At 38.1% G+C, this 23,645-nt stretch overlaps 1 protein-coding gene across 2 annotated transcripts in view; it reads left to right on the plus strand.

Moving 5' to 3' along the window:
* Window positions 1-2,611: 2,611 nt before the first annotated feature.
* ERCC6 (ERCC excision repair 6, chromatin remodeling factor) overlaps window positions 2,612-23,645 on the plus strand; it is a 49,277-nt gene continuing 28,243 nt past the window's right edge. Inside the window, exons 1-6 of one of the 2 annotated variants that reach the window (XM_071563323.1) lie at window positions 2,612-2,899; window positions 3,699-4,132; window positions 6,481-6,601; window positions 8,563-8,668; window positions 10,501-11,221; window positions 20,140-20,265. In XM_071563323.1, the coding sequence (XP_071419424.1) occupies window positions 3,702-4,132; window positions 6,481-6,601; window positions 8,563-8,668; window positions 10,501-11,221; window positions 20,140-20,265 (1,505 nt within the window). In that variant the 5' untranslated portion in view covers window positions 2,612-2,899; window positions 3,699-3,701. The other variant, XM_071563324.1, reaches the window with a different exon arrangement.

Here is a 23,645-nt window from a genome sequence, read left to right on the forward strand (position 1 = left end):
TCATCAGAAGTTAATTTTCTGTGTAAAAATGACTGCACTGAAAATAAAACTTCAAAGTCATTTTGGTTTATAGTATGGATTTTGTACTTTTACCGCCTTTGTAATAGACCATTCCAGATGAGGCTGAGAACAGATGAAACAGCAGATCTCACCTGCTTAGGCAAAATGATGTCTTGAGGTAGAAAATTAAAGAAAGGCATAGTGTTGCAAATGCATCAAGGATAGACCCCCACAGAATGAGTTTTAAAGGCCTGTAGAATCTGTCCCTACTGTGACTAACGGAGCCATATTGATTTTTCAACTGCTGGAGGGCCTGGCTTCAGCAGGCTTCAGTCTAACAGCACCTGGGCACCCACACAGTTTGGGCAGACTATTTGTACAATGCAATTATTATTGATACATCATTGCCAGTGTCTATGGTGCTTCACGGATAGATGCCATTCATCAGTCTCTAAGGGGCTCCCACATTTTTCTATCATGGTTTCAGAATAGAAAGAGCATTTTCAATCTCATATATTCCCTTATATATAGAGCACAACAGGAATCTTATGAGCAAGCTTTACAGGGATCTTTGGAGTCACAGCCAGTGTAACTGTTTTTTTTGGCAAGTACCTGCTTGAAAGTAGCATTTCATGTTGGATTATAGCTCTTCTTCCAGTCTCAGTAGTGACCCTCACTCACATTAGTAATTTCTTAACCCACAGAAGTCTGTCAACATACAGGAAAATCTTGTATTTCCTCCTGAACTTAGGAAAGCAGCAGACTTTCATTTGAAAACTCCTCACCTAGCAAACAATACAAGGTTCTTTTTTTCTGCTTCCAGGAAAACTTACCTTTTGACACTCACTAATCAGTTTCTAGAAAACTGAGCCTACCCCTCCATACCATAGTTGAGTTTTGACAACAGCTTGATGTTGCTCTTTCCTTAAATGTCCTCTGGTTGCTGCCTGTCTCACTCTGCTGAGACTCCACATTTTAATTTTTTTGAGAAATTACAAAACAACATTCCTTCTAATTAAAACATGGCAATGAAGGTTAAAAAAAGCCTCCTCATCATAGTCACTAAATACTAAGTCAAGGATATTTGCAGTAACAGTTTAATTCTGAACAAAGGAAACAAGTTTGTCAATGTAGCACTGCTTCATTTGACTGATAACCTTTTGGGTTTGGGTCTTGGTCTTATAGGTATTAGAGAACCCATTCAGTGTTTTCCTGAGACCTCCAGACATTGTGAGAAGAAGGGAATAAGGGAATGGAAGAAAAGAAAAATCTTCAGTCAAGAATCTGAAACTGCAGTTCAGAATAAAGCTACCAATGATTTTGAGAATTATATGTTAATGCTCACACCAGTGGGTATTAAAGGAGATGGTATAATCTGACATAGAGATCTGGCAACATGGAGAACTTGGTAGGATATGGCATTTTATGAAAACTGTCAGTGGTGGTCACTTATGAGAAAAAGTAACAGAACTCCTGCTCTTGGAGCAAGTATGTAAGGACTCTGTGGGTCTGTTAGGTATGGCACAAATTTGGAACAAAGGAAAGTTTCCATGACTTTTGAAATGCTTGAATTGATGGGTACCTAATTTATCAACAGCATTTTACTACAGCAATGTGGGCTCCATCACTGTGCTGTGGCAACACAGCTAAGGAAGTGTCAGACAATCAGTGCCCAGAGTGACTTTCCCAGTACAAGAGACATGGGACTACTAAGAGAGTGTGCAGCAAAGGGCCACTGAGGTGAGTAGGGACTGGACCATGACCATCTCCCCCATGAGGAAAGGCTGAAAAGAGCTTGGTCTGCATAACCTAAAGAATAAGAAAGATCTCGGCAATGTGTACAAATATCTAAAGGCAGGGTGAAAAAAAGACAAAGCCCAAAATCTAATAGAAGTTATCTTTTCTCCCTGTATATCCTAACCCACAACTCACACTTTCATGATTGACACATTACCTCAAGTCACACACAGACACCACTCCTGCTGTTCCATTAAACACCTGTGACAGTTCTGCACAGCTGCAATCCTAATCTACATGCACTTATCAGTAGGATCTGGGATGTCTTTGGATCACACGAACACTACAAAATATGTTATCATTGCTGGACATTTTCTTAAATCTGCATCTTGTTTCAAGACATTCACTGCAAAGAGAGGGTATCAAGGACACGAGGTGCAAGACAACTGAAAGGCAATTGCAGAAACCAACTCAGTGCTCAAACTGAATCAGAAATTGTCCCCTGAAGTCACGAGTTAAACTTCACCTGTCTCAGCATTAAATTGGCAAAATATTTCCACCTGCACTGATGTGCATTTACCCCCCCCCCCCGTCCTCCACGGCTCGCCCGAGGCTGTCTGCAAATACATTCAGTTCTGCTGCCCAGGGGAGGAGGAGCCGATCCAGGGGTTTGTGACACCGAAACGGGGAGACAGGAGGGGGGGATAAAGAGGTTTAGTTTTGTGCTTTTGCCAATACGCGAGACTCAGTGCGCATACAGACGGACAGAGACGCAGACAGGCACACTCACGGACACGCACACGCGCAGACAGACACACACCCAGACACACGCACCCCGCGCACGCGCACGGCCACGCTCTCGCCGCTGCGGAAGTGACGCAGCCGCGTGGCCACGGAGCCGTCTCGGTGCGGAGCAGCTGCGGGCCCGGCCCGGCAGGGCAGCTCCCGGTCTCCATCCCGGTCTCCATCCCGGCCCCCATCCCGGTCCCGCTCCGCCCGCGGGGCCGCGGCTCGGGCACAGCCCTCCGCAGCCCCTCGCGTTGCCGCCCCAGCCGGTCCTCGCCGCCAGCCGCGGACAACCTCCGTCCGGCGGCGCCGTGCTGGCCCGGGCCCGCCCGCAGGGGGAAGCACCGCCTGAGCCCGAGGACCCTCAGTGTGGGCGGTAAGCGGCCCGGGGCCCCTCGGAGAGCACTGGCCGGTGCGTGCTGCTGCACCTGCGCCAGTCCCGGTGCGTGGGCGTTCGGAGCGGGTGGGAGAGCAGCGTGGGTGCGATTGGGATCCGCGGGCTGCCCTGCGGGAGAGGCGGCTGCTGAAGCCCACCGGAATTAATGTCTTCCTGCAACTTGTTTCTCCACAAAAATGATGAAAAGTAACGTCCTTCCAGGTGACATTTCGTTCCGAAGGTGCCGAACCATACCAACTTCAGGCTTGCCTGTCCAGCATTAATTTCCTAACAACTGAGGTGCCACTTTAAAGCTGGTTTGTCAAACTGAAGCATACACCCAGCTATCCTCATCAGTGCTTTCACTGGCATGTCTTAACTTGTTTCAAAAACTTGTATTTTGGGGGTTTAGGTATCTTAAGTTGCATACACTTCTGTTATGTCACAGTCCTCTGGAGCATGACCATTGACACACAAGACTGAGTTCACTGTCTGGCAAGGAGAGTAATTTTTAGAGATTGTCTTATTTGCATTCATATCAGCTTCTTCCTGGAGTATTGGGCATAGTTGTCTCTAAGAGGTTTTGGCTCCTCCTTTCTTTTGATTATGGAAGTTGGTTTGAAGATGCCTTTGCGGGGAGGACTCATGGAGGAGTAGCCTCATGGTGTTTAGAAACATCAGTTTCTCATAAATTGCTTATTGGTTTGCTTATTTTTGTTTGGGCACCGTCTTCATAATGAGCTTCAAATGTGTGAATGTTCTTATCACAATGTGTTTCTTCTTTGTTGCCTTTGGGCAGAGGATGCCAACAGACAGCAACCACCTGCCAAACAGTGTCCAAGAGCAAGACTCCGCTACTACTTCAAGCAGTAATTGCCTGCATAATGATGAGGCATTGGGAATTGAACAAGAAAATGGTATTTGTGATGATGGCATGGGCAATTGTATCAGAGTTCCCAACTCTGAAAGCCAGCCTTCCACTTCCATGCCTGTTCCTTTGGAGGTGCCCAGAAGAGGACATCCCCTTTTACAGATCAATAGGCAGCAGATTCAGTCTGTCTCATGTAGTGCACATGCTGCTGAGCTCAAAGATTTAGGAGTTGATGTCTATGACCAGGATGTATTGGAGCAAGGGGTTCTTCAGCAAGTAGATAATGCAATTAATGAAGCTAATAAAGCAGCAACAGTAGCTAATGCATCGAAAGAATATGAGTCGGTACTGGAGGACTTAAGGTAAATTGTGTGCTTTCTTATTGTTCGTTTCTGTTACTAACCATCCAATGAGACTCTGTATTTCATGTTTTTAAAATCTGGAAGGGGAAAAGATGTTTTGAAAGCTCTGAATCATGTGTACTCTTCAGTCACACACCTTTTAGAAAAGGAGAAAATTTTTTTACAACATAGCTCTTATTTGACTAATCTAGTCATGCATCAAGGCAGCAGAGTACAGTGCATCTCCTTTTCTGTTTTGTCTGCTGCCTTACCAAAATTCATATCTGATTTCTGAGCAACGGAAAACTACATTACACTGTTACTCAAAATAATAGTCAGAAAAGGTGTCACTTCCTCCCTTCTGGTTATGTGCTTTCTGTAATTTAGATAACTCCATCTCACAAATGTTCTACAACCAGAACAACCTCATCACAAGTGCTTGTAAGAAGGACTTAATGACACCTTAAAAGAATCAAAAGCTTAAGTGACATTGTGTGTTGGTAGTAGAAGGCTTTGAGGGATAGGAGACTCTAATCTTTTAAGTTTTAATCTCCATTTCTGTTTCTAGACTCATTGTAGAGTTACTGTGTGGGCTATTGCAGGTAAATAATTCTACCTGTGTATCCTTCACTGTATTGCATAAATGGTGTTTTTTGCTGCTTAGGTGTGCTGTAGACCTTGGTTACCTGCATGAACTCACATAGCTCTTAGGCTTAATTTTATGCACTTCATTAATATTCCTACTTGGGTGTGGACTGTGAAATTAAATAAGTTTGCAAAACTGAAATCTAATTTCAGATGTTATGGAGCAGAAGAAAATAATGAGTTAAGATGGTACTGAGAGGAAGAATGGAGCTGTGTGGAGCAGTGTAACCATTACAGTTAGATTATGTGCTTATTTAAAGAGTGGTGCACAGCACTGTCAGTTTATATTTTCGTGTTTTTCTTCAAGAAGCATCCTTGATTTTTCTTACCCATCTATTTTCACCTTTCACTGAAAGTTGTAAAATGAGATTTGTGTGAGGGGATGCAGATGGTTTATTCTGGCTTGTATAACCTTGTCTGCATAAGACGTAATGTGAGAGTCTGAAAGTTGATATTTGAGAAAATTAACAGGCATAGCTGACTTTTTGAGCAGAGGGACTAACAAACTGAAGATGAGTAGAGCATGGTGGAGTTGGTTAAAATCCTGTAGCACAGTGAATCCATGACTAGAGGAAAAATCAGGCAAGAGGTGGTTTTTGAGTAGTTGGCACAGACTTTATGGTAGAAGCTGCATGATTCTATAATATACACACAAATTTAAGCAGAAATGTTTGAAGATTTTTTAAATCCCAGAGTTCTGTTAATTAAAGCTTTGTGGAAGAGGACAGTAGTATGTGTCAGGAGACCCAAGGGCCAAGGAAGCAATAGCCAAAAGTTAGGAGATGTGCAAGAGGGCAGTGTACTTCACAACAGCAAAACTGAAAAGTGAGAAAGAGGATGGGGTGGTTCAAAAGTGCTTAAAGAGAACAAAGAAATGAAGATGGCAGTGATAGCTGGAGAGCGGTAAAATATGTCTCAGAGGAAGGATAACAGTATTAGAATCCAGATTAGAGCTGGAGATAAATGTGGTCCAACAATTTCCTCCCTGACAAATGAGACTTCTGTAGTGCTTCAGTTTGCATATGAGGGAAATAATGACTGCTTTGCAGTCTTTATAATGCTTTGAGATGCTAATTTGTGTATCTTTAGGAAATATTTTGCTATTTGAATGAACAAACCTGGATTTGTGGTTTCTAATGGCAGCGCCTTCTTCCTTGCAAAGGAATTCAACAGCTTAAACATGAGGTTATAGGGTGTCGTTCAGCTTGAATTTCGTACTGTATGTGGAAAGATGAAAAATGGTAATGCAAGAGTAAGGGACGTTTAATGTTGAAGTGCTGCTAATTTTTTGAGCTAGTCTGTCTTCCTGAAATTGCATTTCTAGTTTGTAATCTGCTTTTGGTGTAAAAGAAACATCGTAAAGGTGAAAAATAGAATCTTCCTTATATAATGGCATCAAATGATTAAAATCATTTTAGAAACTGAGAACATGGGATTTCCGGTTTAGATTTTTGTTTTGTGTTTTGTTTACCCTGAATAATAAAAACAACTACTCATTTGCTTATCATCAGACTTGTAACTTTTGAATGCTAAATATTATTGTAGCTGTTCAGTGTCCTTCCCTTGGGAACTTTACTATTAGCAAAATTTAATTTAAAACTATTTTACAATGTATAAGTTTTTAAAGTGTTTAGTTTTTCCAGTGTTTAAATATAATATGCTTATTCAGAAACTTAAATCTTTAGACCTTTTTAAACCTTTGCAATCTTTTTGGTTTTTTTCAGATCATGTGCTACATCTCTGAGACAAATAAATAAAATAATTGAGGAACTTTCACCTCAGGCTGCTGACAACAAAAATATTGGCAGAAAATTAGATTCTGTTAAAAGGCAAAAATATAACAAGGTAATTGGATTACATATTTCCTGCTGACAATTCTTAGCTTGTACTTTTAAGATTTGGATTTTGTGATAATCTTAATTATAGAGTTCACAGTTAATCTACAATTGCTGTTTCTTCCCTTTGAAACGTTTTCATTTTCTACTGAAGACATAAGTAACTAATTTAAAGATATGCAAGTGAGAGCTGATTTTTTATTTTAAGTTTTGAAATAAGCTATAAAACTGAAGTTCCAGGACCTGCTCAGAAGATGGATTTGCATTAATTTAATTAAAACCCTCCCAGCAGTGTTTGGAGAATTAGCAGAGCATTGTTAGGGTATGGTTCAGTAGCTGCCCTAAATCTGAGCCCTCATGGTCTTCATTCCCTGTGTTCTTTTCCTCCATCTTTCATAGGCTGTGTCTTCTATCAGAACACATCATTCCTTTCTATGAGCCTCTTTAACTCATTCATTTGTCAGAAACTGCTCCAGCTTTTTTCTGCTGGAGTAGTAAGTTAAAGGAGCTGTAAGGTAATCTAGGAGCCATCAGAGTAGTGTAAGCAACAGACTTCTACAGCTGGGAATAGGAAAGAGACTTCAGAAATGGGGAACTTCTGCTACTCAGGAATGTAGCACTTGATCAGCTCACTGTCTGCTGGAAATTTGCCTTAAATTTTCTCTAATGATAAACCTGACTGTGAAACTTGCTGTCCTTTGCCCTCAGACAGGCCAGTCTCAGGCCTTTTGCCGCTGACTCATTTGCTTGATAATTTTAGCAACATGGATAACACTGTGCTCATAATTCAGCCAATTAAGAGAGTGATGAGAACAGTACTGAACAGTGGCACAGGTCTAGGAACAACTTGATGGAAATAGCAGGAAGAAATGCATTACACCAGACTGACCGGTAAAGAATGATCATGTAATTGCAAGCTGTATTTTGCTCATTTTCATATTGCTTGAAGTGACTCCCACAAGTGTTAGTTGCAAGGGAATTTCAGACTTCATTGCAAGTTCATTCTTAACCATCTTTGAAGTGTAAGAAAAAATTTTCAGTTTGGAAGCTGTGATCCCTAAAAGTGTTCCTAATAACCTAAAGAGTGTGTTTGGAGACAGGCAGTGTATTTAAAGCTGGTCTTGAGCTTTTCAGTACTCTTCCTTTTGTAGTATTTAAAAAAAGGTGGAAGGTAACATTGCGCAAGTCTTTGTTTTACTGGTTGGAATGTTTTGTTTCATAAATGATAGTTAGCAACACTAAGGGATGATAACATCACCAGTAAACATACAGTTGACCATTTTGGAATCAGATAAAAGCTGTGACAGAAGAGCTAGCTATGAATTATTTTCATAGCAGTAATAAACTACCCTTCTTACACTATCTGTAACATTGATTTTTTTTTCAAGTAATTTGATTTTTTTGGTTGTTGCTTAAATTAGCTGTGACCACTCCTGAACAAACACATATCAAGATGTTGGACTGATTTACAATTTCAAATTCTTTCTAAAAAACCATTCCATAACTTCTGGGACAATGAGTAAATCTTACAGCAGGTTTTTGTGGCTTAGTAATCATTAACCCAGTCTTGGAATCATAAACAAAACTTTTGGTGTTCTCTGTGCATCTCAGCAATCTGCTTGATGGACTTTGTTCACTAGAATTAACACACTCATAAAAAGACCTTAAGAGATGTAAATAAAAATGTGTAATGTGCACATGAAATTTGCATGTGTAAACAGCCTGATCTTACTGTACATACATGGTAAGATGATCATACACACAAAATTGTGTGCCTTCTGTGGGTTCAGCCCTACAGTCTTGTGACACTTTTTTGCACTTTTTTTGTTTCAAGTGCAATACTTGTAAACATTTGAATATGAGGTTCTGGTTGAAAATACTACAAATGTAGTAATTTAAGTCTTGCTTAAAAGGATAGCAAGCTTATGAAACAGATTAAAAATTAAATTACGTATCTAATTCTTGTTGAAGGAGCAACAGTTGAAGAAGATAAAAGCAAAACAAAAGCGTCTCCAAGGAATTCTTGGTTTAGCGGAGTTTGATGAAGCAAATGAGATTGAATTTGAGGAAGATGAAGGTATGTATGGGAGAAGGCTGAAAGTTCTGTTCTACTTTGATGAAATGCCTTTTTTGTTTTAAGTCAGTTGGTAAGTTTTTTGTCAGTGGTTGGCTTTCAAAGAGGAAGTTAAGAATACTCATTCTCTGCACCTGCAGACTTGCAGATCTTGGCCTATTCATGTGGGAAATTTTAAAAAATGTATGTTAATCTGCCTTCAGCTGAGTAGGGATGACTGAGGCACAATAGAGTATTGGGCTTAATAAATTGGAAATCCTAACATTTTTTCCCAGCTAATTTGATAGAGATGACTAACATCATGATTGAATTACATTTTAGATGCTGGATGCTATCAGTCAGCATTAACAAAATTGTTTTTTCTTACTGTTGGATAGTGTCACCAGAAATGGAAGGGGGAAGTGCATCTCTTTTTCAGGCTGCAAATTTCTTCCAGAGCAGAGTGTATATTCTCAGTGTTTTTATAGGTGTTCTTTTTCATAGCTGTCTGCAAGCTGAGGTTGGGTTTTGTCACGCCAGCTTAGCTGTGTCTTGGCCACTGTCACTAATTTGCAGTATTCTTCACGGCATGTTTGGATCCCGTTGACATCTGTGCATCACCTTTGGTTTATATTGTTGTTTGCAGAAGTGAAAACTTTGTGCTATTCATCCCTGGCAAACGTGACTGGAGTGGATTCCAGATCTTACAAAGCTCTTGCTTCTCTCCTGATTCAACAAAACTTAGAGTTGTCAAAACCTCAGTAAACTTTCCTCAGTAGAAAAGCATATTTACTCCTTTTTCTTTGAATGGTTCATGCAGTTAAACTCAGGCACCCAGTGTGTTGAAATATAACTAGGATGTGAGTGGAGCCCAACAGAAAAAATGGTGTAGAGCTGTTCTGATAGGATGCTGTGGAGGTGCAGGGGTTGCATGTCTGATGTGTCATCGTTACTCGTTTGATGATTGTTGCAGTACTTTAAATGGGACCATAAAGAGTAGCATGGCAAGCTGGCAGTTCTGATACAGGTGCTTAGAAATTTTGGATCCTAGTAATAGATTGCAGGCCAGAATTCCCCTTCAGCTTCCTAAATTCAAGAGCTTTTCTTGCTCATTGGTTTCAAACGCCAGCTATAGTTTGTGTATAGTAACTGTAAGTGCAGTTTAACTGAAATACTATTTTATGCCAAAGCGCTGTGCAGCCAGTCTTGACTTTTAACTTCATCATCCTAGTATTAGTATTGTAGGATAGGAAGACAGGTTTTGGGTTTTTTGGTTGGGTTTGGGTTTGAGGGGGGTTTTTGAAACATGTGTTAAAACAGTCTATTTGTTTTGTAAGGTTTGTGTCTGTTCTGGTGTGGTAATTAGAATGTCAAATTTCAAGCTTACGAGTAGGACTGAAAAATCAGCAATAAAATTGAAATAGTCAATGTTGCTGCATATGGGAACACAGTGGTTTGTGTCAGTGAACATGGTGACATGGGTAGAATTGACAGCATAGGCAGCACATTAGAGTTCATGTGCCACTGGGGATTGTAATTTTATGGTAGTTCTTATAGTTGTGTGTATTTATGTTTTGATATTATATGTAGTATTTCCTATATGAAGTTTGAGAAGTAAGTTGAGGTAAAAGTTAGTCTTGACTTTTTTTGGCCTTCTATTTTCTTGGGTTTTGCCATTTTTGAACTTCAAGTATTATGTGTGATGATAATTTATAATTTAAGTTGTATATAAAAGCTGAGCTGAATGCATGTAAAGCTTGGGATAAAAAACAAGAAAGCAAAACAGCCCTTGTTCCTGTGTTTCAATTATACAGAGGGTGTTAATGGCATGCTGTATGTTCTGATTTTTGTTGTAGAACCTGGTCCATCATGTCTTGGCAGTATGCTTATGCCTGCTCAGGAAACAGAGTGGGAAGAGCTTATTCGTACTGGTCAGATGACTCCATTTGGAACTAAAATACCTCAGAAGCCAGAGAGGAAGACACGACAGTTAAGACTGAATGAAACATCTGATTTTGAGAAGTACTTAGCAGACCAAGCTAAGCTGTCATCTGAAAGAAAGAAGTTATCTGTTCGCAGAAGAGCAAAGAAGAAAGTACAAGCCAAAAATGTTCCATGTGTAGCTCCCACAACTACTGCAAAGGAAAAAAGTGGTAAAGCCCTGTCAAAAACAGATAAGCGCTTAAAAAAGCACCTGAGAGAACTTCAGAAGCGTGCCCTTCAGATTCAGTCAAAGGCCAGGATCCCAAAGGAAAAGAAGTATCCTGAGACTAAGTTCAGGCATGACCAGGAGGATGATAGTGAGGAGTCTGAGTATGTGCCTGATGAGGAGCTTTTTGATCCAGAAGCAGCAGAAAAGGAGGAACTGCAGGCATCTTCTCTTGCTGAGAATGGTTCTGATTATGAACTTAAGAATTTATCGAGAAAAAAAAGAGGTTTGGTGAAGGTTTTTAAAGAAGCTGAAGATGATGCTGATTTTGTTCCAAGCTCTGAGGAAGAAGAGCATACACCAGGGAAGCAAAAAGTAAGAAGGTGGAGAGATGATGGAGATGTGGACTATTATAAACAGAGGCTAAGGTTAGTCCTAGACATTTTTATTAGTAATATTCATAAATGATGTTGAACATGCAAAGGTTAATGTCTGTAATACTTCAATACACTCCCTAGCAATGTGAGGGAAGTCAGATAGTTGGAAGGATCATCGACAGCCTTCCAGGAGGAATCAGACGTACTTACTAATTATTTATTGAATTCTTACTAATATATGAACTTTGCTGTTAGATTTTTCTGATTGTTATAGGTCCTTTAGTAATAAGCTATTTGTATATCTGTGTGTTTGTGTACCAAAAATCAAGTATATAGAAAAAAGATATTACTTGGCAGCTTGGCTACTTAAGTACTGCCTTTAACCCAAATTAACTGCTATTCAAGAAGAAAGAATTTGAATAAACTACAGTTACATACTATTTCTATGGAATCTGTTATTTTATTGAAATCTGAGGCATTAACGTATAATTTACATGGCTAAAAAGTTTATTTGAAAAGCAGTATTGAAAGAATCTTTTGAATTTAAACTTGTAAAAACATTTATACTGAAAATAAATATTATTTGATTAGTAGCACATGAAATCTCTTGCATAACTTATATTAGAAGATATGAAAGTATTTAAGACTGGACTGTCAGTCAAATCTGGAAAGAGCTTGTTAGTCAAGTCTAAAAAGAGCTGCTCTGTTTGCAGTGATTTTCCTCTCTCTGTTCTTGATGAGAGTGAGGTAAAAACTTCCCCATCTAAAGAGATGGTGGCAATGGTGATATTTTCTGTTGCTACGGTGACTTAAGTAAGGTTTGTAAGGAGAATGTGCTAGGTGGGAAAATACTTTTTCTAAGCTAAGAAGAAGTTCTTTTTGAGAATGGCAGCTGAAACACCTTGTGCTAATCTGTGATTTATGAAATTTGTATAACCTATTTGTTGGTGATCTGTGGGTAACTACAGGGTTAGGTTGAGTTGTTTTCTCTAGTGATAACATAGAGTTGAGCTCCTAACAATAAGACTGAACAATGCTTCTATTTTTCATGACCCAGTGGAAAAAATTTTGCAAGGGCAATGAAATGACATGTAATTTGTTAAGCTGTTAAAATGCCCACTAGACATGTCAGTGAAGTTATGAGACTCTTCTGCACATACTGGGAGTCAAAAGATCAAGATTACTAAAATAGTTATTTTAATTGTTCTCTAACCACTGACATATTGTCTCTTTTATAGTATAAGGGTTTAGCTTCATATAATAAATTAAGCTTGTTGATAGCATGTTTACTTTTAATTAATTACCTTTAGTGAATGCCCTTCATAGTCCTCTAGAAAACCATGGAACTTGAAAACAGGTGCTATAGAGTGGAAGGAAGAATATATATTAGGTCTGCCAGTGAACAGTGATTGATCTAATGATAAAGCCTGGCACAGGAACTTGATTAATGCTTTGAAGACTTGACTTTTACATTTTTATAGAAATATAAAATTTTATGGCTTTAAACGAAGCTGTGTCAGAGAAGGAGTCAAGAAGTAGAGATATAAACACCATCTCTCCTGTGGTGGGAGCCTGGGTTGCTGTGGAGGAAGAGTCTTCTGGTAGCAGAAGTACTGAGGTTCCAGAAAACCTCATGAAGAAAGGACCCAACTTCGCTTTCACATCCCTGGTTACCAAGGCAGATCAGGAACTGAGACAAGGTTTGCAATCCCAGGATGTTACTTTTCAAAGTTAAAACATAGTTTATTGGTCCGGAAAAGAAATTTTGGCAGGGGGCTAATCTGAACAATGTCCAAAGGGTTAAAAAAGAAATATGTTTTCTATTGGATGTGTTAACAAAAATTAATTGTTCTTAATTGGTAAAATATTTACTATTTTATTGAATAAAACTGTATTCTTCACATTTAAATTAGACCAATATTAAATCATTTTTAATTCAGTGTTTTCATCAAGAGTAATTTATTTTGATTGAAAGTTTTAATATGACTCACAGTTTAAATTCATTCAAAAACGTTTTTTAATAACGTTAAGATTGTGACAATTTATCCTTAGCAAATTCATATCATAGACTACATTTCTTTTGGTTGCTGAAGTTACAATAAAAGCCTAAATGAATTTTAGAAATATCAATAACTGTAATTGCTACCAAAACACTACATCTCTTAAAAATTTCATAGCTACGGTTATTGTGGCTGTTAAGCTGCAGCTGTCCACATTGATGTTTTTATGCTGACACCCCCAGGTAATCTTCATTATGGGAAATGCTACAAGAAAATAAAATGTAGTGAATTAAGAAACATATTAAGAATGCTATAGAAATGCCGTCATTTGCTTACATTTATATCTTATTTCATGTCAGTTTTACTTTTGAATGCAAACGAATTGGTGAGATTATGGTATATTTTGCCCGTGAGAGAGGCAGAGGAAAACCCTTCAGGATTGCTTTATTCTTCTGAACATCTAGTCTTGTGCTTGGTGATGAATGCAGTCCTATACTCTGAGAGATTGAAAATTAGTTTCCTTAGCATTAAAACTTTTCAGAGATGGGACTTCAAGAGATTGGTCTGTGTCAAGGGGAAACTACATTGATGTTGTTGAAGCATGGTAATTAGCTAACTGTGCAACTGCAGAGCATCTCTAGAACAAGAGACTTCTGTCAGAGGAGGAGCTCTTATCTGCAGTAAACATCAAGCGGGAGAGTACCGAACCCTTTCCTTCTAAAGGTTACTTGCACTGGCTGACCTAGTCACTGAAAGCAAGATGTGACCAGGGGAACATGGAAAGTTGGCTATACTGAATTGAGCTGAGGCTCTCAATACTTTCATTCTTTCCCCTTGTGTGGGTCTTCCTTTTCCCTAGTTACTGTTACCGGAGCCAAGTTGCTCAGCAGCCATGCAGGTGAAAAAAAATAATCTATTCCAAAAGGTCAATGTCTAAGGTGAATCATAACTTGCTAGAATAGTGAACAGTAACATGGAACATCAGGGTTATGGGGAGTAAGATAAATAAGCAGGATACTGTGAAGCACATATAAGGTAAGTTTAAGATTCAGTGAACAGTAGTGTATCATCACTCCCAGCTATCCTTCATACTGGCTGTTACCAGCTGAACCCAGAGGCTTAGGTAAGCAGTCTGGGTTGCTGCTGAATATCTCAAGACTATCCCTATCAGCCGATATGTTACCAATATCTATCTTGTCAGAGTTGACAGTGACCATCTTGGTCTAGAGGTGTTCAAAATTGGAGCTGTGAGATCTAAACATGTGGCGTTCTGTCTGGTGGAATGGTCAGGTGTGGTGGTTTAACCCCAGCCAGCAACCAAGCCCCCCACCCACCCACCAGTGGGATCAGGGGGAGAATCCCAAGGGTAGAAGCTAGAAAACTTGTGGATTGGGATAAAGACAGTTTAATCGGGAAAGGAAAAGATGAACACACAAGCTAAACAGGGAATTCATTCAGTGCTTCCCATGGGCAGGCAGGTGTTCATCCATCTCCAGGAGAGCAGGGCCCCCTCACACATAATGGTTACTTTGAAAGACAAATGCCATCACTCCAAATGTCCCCCCTCCTTCCTTGTTCTCCTCACCCATTTTATATACTGAGCATGACACCATATGGTTGGGAATAGCCCTTTGGCCAGTTTGGGTCATCTGTCCTGGCTGTGTCTCCTCCCAGCCTCCCATGCACTCCCAGCCTCCTCACCAGCCATGAAAAGGCCTTGTCTCTGTGTAAGCCCTGCTCAGCAATAACAAAACAATCTCTATTATCCACCCTGTGTTCAGAACAAATCCAAAATACAGCCTCATACCAGCCACTGTGAAGAAAACTAACTCTACTCCATCCAAAACCAGCCCATCACGTCATGGCAGAGCCAGTTTCTTTGAAGACTGTGGAAAGAGTAAAAATACATCTGCTGTCAGCTTCTTTTGCGTAGAATCCCCAAAGAAAATAACCTTGTATGCATATGAAAGGCATAGGGAATAAACTCTTTTGGGGGAATCTTTTTTTTTCTCAACAAGACAACTGCTGCATGGTTTTCTTGTATTCTCAAGCTTTGCAGATCTGGAAACTGCAAATTATTAAGAATTTTTATGGGTTTTTTAGTATTATTCAAATACTAAAGTATTATTCTTTGCATGTCTTAAAATGCCAAGCAAAAGAATAAAAAAAGTAATTTTTGCCGGTAATATACAGTTAATATGTTAAATTATTGATATCAGTAATACAGTATCTGCATAAGTTAATAGATTAGAGTCAAAACACAACTTAGAAATCTTACGGACAGTGTTCCCACAGTTGTCAGTATGTATCTGCCTGCTGCTTCAAGGAAAGAATTACATGTCATTTTAAGGAAGATATGTGCCATTCTATGTTTTCTTGTGCATTCTGTGTAGTTTGTGCAGTACAGTTGTCTGACTTCTACTGATGTCAAGTGCTCAAAGGCAGGACTAGGAAAGCTACTACTTCTTTTCATGCTTACCAAGTGATGTCCAGGCAGCTGAGCAGATGGAAGTTGTGGCTATCAGTATATAAAGCAGTTGATCCAAAGAATCAAACAGAAAAATTAAAATTTGTTTTAAAATAAGTTGGTTTGCATAGATCAGTTTTCATGTGCTAGCTTTCTTTGATTTATCTGAGTCACCAAATCTCTTGATGTTTCGAAGTTATAAATTAAAAAAGGAGTAAATATTACCTTTCCTGAAAGATACTTTCTTAGAGCGTCCCAACTGCTCTTTAAAATGACAAAGCCAAGACACAAATGAAGATATATTTTATCTTGTGTGCTGAATACACCTTTCATTCTAAGCTCAAGTGTCTAATTGTGTGCATCAGTCTTAATTTACTTATGGAGACTTGTAGTACTAACTGCATGTATTTCATCTGTTAGGATGTACCAATTAAATCCACCCATATAAACCATAAAAAGTTAGATCAAAAAAGTAATACTGAATGCTTCAATTTAGCAAATTAGAATAATCTGTAAGGAATTCTTAACTGTATAAAATACAAAGCTTATTGTGCTTCACAAATGTAAACTATATTAAATACTCAGCTTGGTTCCTGACTGTATTTTTTTTTTAAATATCAAATTGGGCTCATTACTGTTTTGGGTGCGGAATTTCTTTCTAGGGCATTGCAGTAAGTGGGAAATGGGCTTAGTATCTGAATACATTCTCATATTAAGGAAAAATTTAATTGTATGATATATGGCTTTCATACTTCACTTTCAGGTTAAAATTGTATCTATGACAGCAACCACGGACAGCATGAGATAGATTTCTCAAAGGTCATGCTTCTGTTTTAAAGAGACCGTGGTGATACAGTAAAACCTGTGTTTTCTGGTTGTTAGGTGTACTAATGATGCTTAAGTGAGGTGCATGAGGAATGTATTGACCAAATGGCCAGTAAGTTCCTGTGTGGTTAAAACGAAGATGAGCTACTGCTGTTTCTCCTGCCATTGTTTGACTTCTGGGGAAAGGTACAAGACCAGACTGACTAACTGTGACTGATCTGGTCTAGCAAATAGTTCTTGTCCTCCCATTACTTCAGCCATTTAGATATTTACACTTTTTAAAAGAAAATAATGAAGTTTTAGTGTAGAATATCTTAATGCTATGTGTTACATTAAGTTCGCAGCCTTTCAGAAACTGAATAGCTTCTTCAAACTGTGAAAGTTTGTAGTGATAACAAGCTGCTGCATTTTCTTTGAACTGGTAATCGGGTGCTAAAAAACCTCTAGACATTTGGAAAATTTGTAGCCTTCAATACTACAGCTTGAGTAATTATACACTTCAATGAAGTTAATACAGTGTGTAAAAAGTAAACTTTTCTTTAGCAAAATAAAGAACAGAATTTATTAGTTCAACGTCTAAATGTATGTATTTTCTAGGTATCTAACAATTTTAGGGGAAATCCCAACATCAATCACACATCTTGCTGAAAACTTAGTAGTTATATATGAGGTGAAGTGACTGAATTTCTGATTCGAGCCAATCTCAGATGGCTTTCTCTTGGTTGTTTCTGGATCACTTTTTCTAGTGCACGCTAGAGGGCAATCTGCTTCTTCCCAGGGGATGCTGAAGCTCCAGTGCTGGCTGATGGTGATTCATGGTGGAGTATAGATTTGGAAGGAAACTCTTGTACAAATTATTACCCTGCTTAGGTTAACATGGCTTGTTTACATAGATGTGTCTTTAAAACCTTTGTAGTCTGTAGTTGTTTGGATTTTAGTGTGATAAGTAGGAATTTTCTACTTGGTTTGAGCCCTGTCATAACCCAGTCAGATAAAATAATCAGGTTCTAACATGTGTCAGTTTCAGTAGTGGCACAGTCTGGAGTGAGGACATCAGCATTTGTCAGTTTGAGTTGATGATCTTTTTCTGGCACTCAGAAGAATAATTGACCTGTTTTTACTGAAGAAAAATATAAGTAGCTTTATGCTGTGCTGCTAGAATGTTTCATATCTGCCTGCTAAACTCCAGAGCATGTATGTTATTTTTCTAAGTCAAATATTTAATAGACTGCTAGTCTAAGATAGAGGTTTCCATTCCTGTTTTAGGATAGGTATGCCAAAGGGGAAAGCATTGGCACTTCATTTATTTTTAGGAAGGTCTTTTTTACTACTTAACTGGATACATGATTTCATATAATGAAATAAGAACAATACACTAATAAACATTAACACCTCATCAGTTTTAATCTGCAGATTATCTTTGTCCACCTTATCTTTTTTCCCAGTGTGTGCTGTTTTCTCCTCTCCATCATTATTTTTGCTTCTGAGGACTTCCTGACTTAGTTGTCTTAGTTTTTCAGTGCAAACATTCTTGGCAGTTACTGTAACTTGTGTGTATTTGGAGATGCTTGTGTTTATTTTCAGTAAATAATACCAAGTTTGTGACTGGTTCCACAAAGGCAGATTTCCAAGTATTTTTGCAAAACATACAGCTGAAAGGCCAGTCTGGAACCTGCCGTAAATAGTTTTCTTTCATGAGAAAGGGTGTATCATTTTGTTGCTTGTATATGAATTGTTGAACTTCTTCCCTGTTCTCTTGTTTCTAACCCAAGTTTTTTTAAACAAATTTGCCAGATATGCAGAAATCTTTAAGTGGAAGTTTCAGCAAGTTTAACTGGATTAAGTGGTTGGAAAGACATGAGAAAATCTATTAATGCTGTCATTGGAGAAAACACAGCCTGAGCTTGTCTTGTAATGAGTTTGCGAATTCCAAGGAAGACAATTTTGAATAAACTAAAAGCAAGAAAAACCTTTTTTAGTGTTTTCACCTAATTTCATACCAGAGGATATAGTGTAATGTCCCTAGGAAGACGGGCATAATTAGTTAAATTGTCCTCCTGAATTGCTTATGTAGTTAAGAGAACACTAGACCTTCATTGCCTGTATTTAGTTTTTTTTCATTCATAAGTGTGTTCAAGATAGAAAACTTTTATAAAATTTTTAAATAGTTTAGAAATCATTCTTCCCAGAAGGGAAAGGGTTTCCAGAATACGGAGTGAGTGTGGAAGGGGGTTAGGGGCTTTGCGGTGTTTTTAGAACTCTGTTCATCCGTAATGCTGCTGGGTTTTTTGCTTCTACACAGGCAACCTGGGCTAACAAGAACTAGTTTATCTAATGGGTAAATGATAGAATCTTACCAGGAGGGAAGTGGGCTGTTCACTCACCTGTGTTTGTCTTCAGAAACTGGAGCTGTACTGGACAACTGTTGCATCCTGTTAGGTCCTCCTCCATCCAGTTACTGCAGGGCTGTTCTAGAGTGCATTTTCCAGGGTTTCTTCAATGTAGAGTTAAGACTGGACAGAGTATTCCAGCATCTCACTCATGAGGTTCTTTGTTCCTTAATGCAGTACATTTCAATGCTAGGTGGCTTAAATTACTTCTCTTGGTTTGAATGTTTCATTCACTACTTTTCATCTCATCACTACTATTTATAGTTCTTTAGGGCCTAACAGTTTCAATTTTCATGTTTCATATTCTAGATACTTCTAGACTATCAGATCTGCCTCTCCTTCAGACTTTTTAGAAGATGAAATATGGCTCCTTTTGCATGCATCCAGGACAGAAGCATAAGGATATTTTTAATCTGTTCTGTAGCTTGCCAATTCCCGTAGGGATTTTGTCAGTTTATGCACCACATTTGGTAGACACATTTGGTGTGTCTACATTAAATGGCATTCTCATGAGAGCAAAACCCAAATTGTAAGTGAAGTGCTGTTGATTGATTAATACATCCCCAACTAGTGTACCCTTGACCATTAGAGGCAGATGGTTTTGGATCACTAAAACACAAGTCCATAATTTCATTGGATGTTGAAGATCCTTTGGTACCTTTTCGGCAGTGGGGGAATGATGGGACAGGAAGAATTGTCTAAGCTGCCTGGAGTCCAAATAACATGAGACTGTGAACCACAAATTGCTCTGTAATTTCAAAACCTCATAAAACTTCTTCTCTTAATAATGACTAGTTAACAGATTTAGAGCACATCACCCTAAAGACAGTGATGTTTCCACCTGAATCTTCTGTATAAGATTATACACTGCTTCACATTTCTGTAGGGGCAGGAAGTTGAAGTATTTGCCTGATAAAGTAGTTTTGGAATACCTAAGGTTTATTGATATTTTGGGGGGATTTTAGGGAGATTTAGGAATTTAAGGTAGCTAGAATTTTTTTATGATGTTAGCTGTTGATTCCATTATATTAATATTTCTGTTTGTAGAAAATGTTAACTAGCTATAAAATTTGAAGGCCTGTAACTAAAAAATAAGGGGTATGTGCACCTTTTAATATATCAGATAGTGCAAACATTTACTTGGATAATTCAGTCTTCCAAAAGATTACTGTTTTAAATCTGAGAATGTGTTCTTGTGGTGTTTTTGCCTGCTTAAAAATTCTGTGTCATTTTCATACAGTATGTTTTCCATGTTTAATTGTATGTTGACTCCTTGTGTCACTCCAGGAGGTGGCAAAAAGAACGTTTGAAGGACAAAGAACATCAAACAGCTGAGGAACTTTCTGACGAAAGTGATGTTGAATTTGAAGAGGGTTTCAAAGTACCAGGATTTCTCTTCAAAAAGCTTTTTAAGTATGTATTGTGTACTATATGTTAATATTATGCTGCAATATGCTGTTAATAATATTAGTACTAATTAATAGTCATGGTGAGTTCCAGGTGCTCTTTTACTTCAGTCAAATTTTACTTCAGCTTTTTCAGTAGGATTCTTGCTTTAAAAAAGGTTCCAGGATTGAACTTCAAAGAAATGAATTTATTGTGAGCACAAAATGCAGTTACATGAAAATACAGATGATAACTGTCTGATGTGAATAGTGTGGAGGTATTAGCTAAACCATGAATTGGAAGCTCTCCTTGTCTATTTTATAAATGCTTTATTATAGTGATATGTACTTGCTCTTAATGCAGGTGTGAAGTGACAGAATTACTTTCAAACATAAGGTGTTGGCAAGATGTGGTAATTGAAAACAAGAAATACAGTGTTTCTCTGATTGGTGGAGTGGGCGAAATTTTCTGCCAGTAAGAAATACATAAAACTTAAGTAACTACTCAAAGTAAATACTTGTAATTCATATTATAAAATAATCTTGAATGTTTTGCCAGGTAAAATTTTAAAATATGAAGTGAAGTCTTAATTCTTTTAGTAGATGGAAAACATTCTGCAACTCACTGTTTAGTTATTTAATGCTGTATTACAGATTTGGACATAACTGCTTTCTGTTTCAGTTTTTCGAGACATGGTGCCCAGTGATGCTTTCAAGTTCATCTCAAAAAGCTATTTACAAAAGGCAGCCCAAACAAGCTAGCAGCTGACCAGTTAACTTCATTCATAATCTCTCCCTTAAATTTCTGCATGATGGGCTTGAATTCGGTTTTGTCGACAATATTTCACATAGCAGGGAAAACATCTCTTTCAGAAGCAAACTCTCTAAAATCTTATGGTTGTGGTAGAAAGCCCTGATTTATAATGGGCATGTGTGGTATCCCTTCCAACAGAGCCACTTAGTCTTGACCTCAAAGAAATTACTACTGTTGTCCTGTCATCCTTGGAAGGAAAGCACTAGCTCTGAAATGGAATTGAATTAATGGCTTGGTTGCTGGGACCATAGAGAGCCAATATGTGGTCTCCAGTTGTTTATGCAAAGGTACTGCAGAAGTATTCATCTTGAGGACGGATGTGTGGTCTGAGCAACCCAAAGGGAAATGAAATAAAGCAGACGCTAAAAATTAATCTTAGAGATGCAAGCCTCACTAATGAAGGGTATCCCTGCAAGCATGAGTCAGTTGGCAAAGCCTCTTAAGTGGTTAGAAAGATCAATGGAGTGGAATGATTCGTCTGACTTGTAACTTAAATGCTGATATCTCCAATGTAGGAAAGCCCGTAGTCAATAGGCATTACACTGTTGAGTTCTGAGCAAGTTTACCACAAAACATGGAAGTATATTGACCCAAGGACATGGATAGGATATACTGTAAGTGATCTTCCTGCACAGTTAAATTCCCCAGGAAGTAGCTTATGCTAGAAATAGGAGACCCTTAAGTTTGTCCTTTGGCAAGTCTGTTAAAGTGGGCAGTGTGTTTGTTCTCTGTATATTCTTGTCTTCTTCAATGAACATTCATCAGGAATAGCACTGGTACTGCTGTGGAACAAAACCAAACAGAGTTAGAAATATTGCCTTATACTGTCTGCACTTAGTCTGAGAGAATTCTGTCTGTATAAAAAAGAAAACAGGTTTCATCATTATTTGCCTTCAGTATGTGATTTCCCTGGTATATCTGAAATGCAATTTTGTCTCCATAACAATGCAGCTAAACTCTGGTAGTACTATGGTGAATTTTGAGGGATGTATCACAACATGATTTCTCATGTGAAATACAGTCCTTCAAATAAAACTTGTTTTGGAAGACCAGCAACACTTTTGTTTTACAGTATATTTGGAATTAAAAAAAACAAAAGGAAAACCAAAAATTAGGACAATAAAAGCATGAGATTTGAAGAGAATTGATTATCTCTCTATATAAGCACAAAAAATTGAAGGAGGGGGTTTCCTTTAACTTTTGCATAATTGCAATTATTGCATGTTTATATGGTTATACAAAGAAAACACCTGCATCTTTTACATTTTTAGATAACCTTGGAGTGGAATTTTTCCACAGACTTAATTCTCTACTGTGAAACTTTCTCAGGAGAAAGAAGGAGAGAGAGAGAAGTAGCTTATATATGCTCTATATGTAATCCTAAAAAATAATACAAAATTATATCAGGCAGTTCTCGAATGGCTGTCTTCTGAAGAGACACGCCGGACATTAATCTGGGGGAGCAGCTTCTGACTGGAATGAGGATTCCCTTCAATTCTTTAATATTTGTCAGAAAACATTTTGTCTTCATAAAATGTAGTAATGATAGCGTCTTAGCCCAATTACATCTAATCCTGCAAGCCATTTCATAGTTCTTTTATAGATTGCTGCATTTTAAGGTGAATTAATTTCTGATAAGAGGGGTTTTAAGGGCTTCTTGGCATAATGCTTTTGAGACAGCTGCGGATAGTATGATGTCTGGACCATTAAATGTGTTCTTTGATCATCTTTTTTTACCTGCTCACACCATTTGTTTGTCTCCATTTAGCTTTCTCTAAATCCATACAGAACTCATCATAAATTGATTTTTAATAGTACTTTGTAGACACCAATGTCATTAGCTGTCAGTAGTCTTAAGTATTATTTGTCCAAGGAAGGAAACAGTATTTTGAAATGCGCACAAGAAATCCTCTAGAATGAGCAACCCTATTTTAAAAAAAAGTGTTTTTTTTCTTTGCTGTGCTCTGCACTCCAGGAATGCATACCATCAAGAAAATTATCTCAGTAACCTGTTTCTTCCTCTCAGTTAGAAGACACAGAAATGCTGAAACATGTTTGGTGTTTTTATATGATTTAAAGATACTGTTTTTAATTTCTTTCTGTTCTAATTTAACCCACACATGTGGAGTGTTATTCTTACTGGTCTCACTATTTCATATCGTTATAAAAAAGCGTGTCCTCAAGTGATTATCAGTCCAGCATCATATCTCTACCTTTTTAGCCTGCCGTTGTGAATCTTGCTTTCTAATCTACTTCTTTTAACTGGAATATATTTTATATGGTTGCCTGCGCAATTCTCAGTCAATTACTGGGAGTAGAAACTGCCATGATGCTCTTACATAATGCTGTGCTACATCCCTTTCAACTGTGATAGTTTTCTATTGTTTTGCCATGGGTTTTTTCTTCATTGAAAGAGACTAAATGTTATTAAATAAATTTATGTAAAAATAAAGAAGGCTGTGGAAGATGTAATCAGTTTTTACAGGGGAGTATGAAGTCTGTACCACTTACAAGTCAACCTTTTTCTTCAGTGCAATGTATATATTCCAGATAATATAATTTACTAGACCCTTACATTGTTGTCTTTTGTGAGA

The sequence above is a fragment of the Pithys albifrons genome, chromosome 9 (assembly GCF_047495875.1).
Source record: "Pithys albifrons albifrons isolate INPA30051 chromosome 9, PitAlb_v1, whole genome shotgun sequence".
Taxonomy (NCBI): domain Eukaryota; kingdom Metazoa; phylum Chordata; class Aves; order Passeriformes; family Thamnophilidae; genus Pithys; species Pithys albifrons.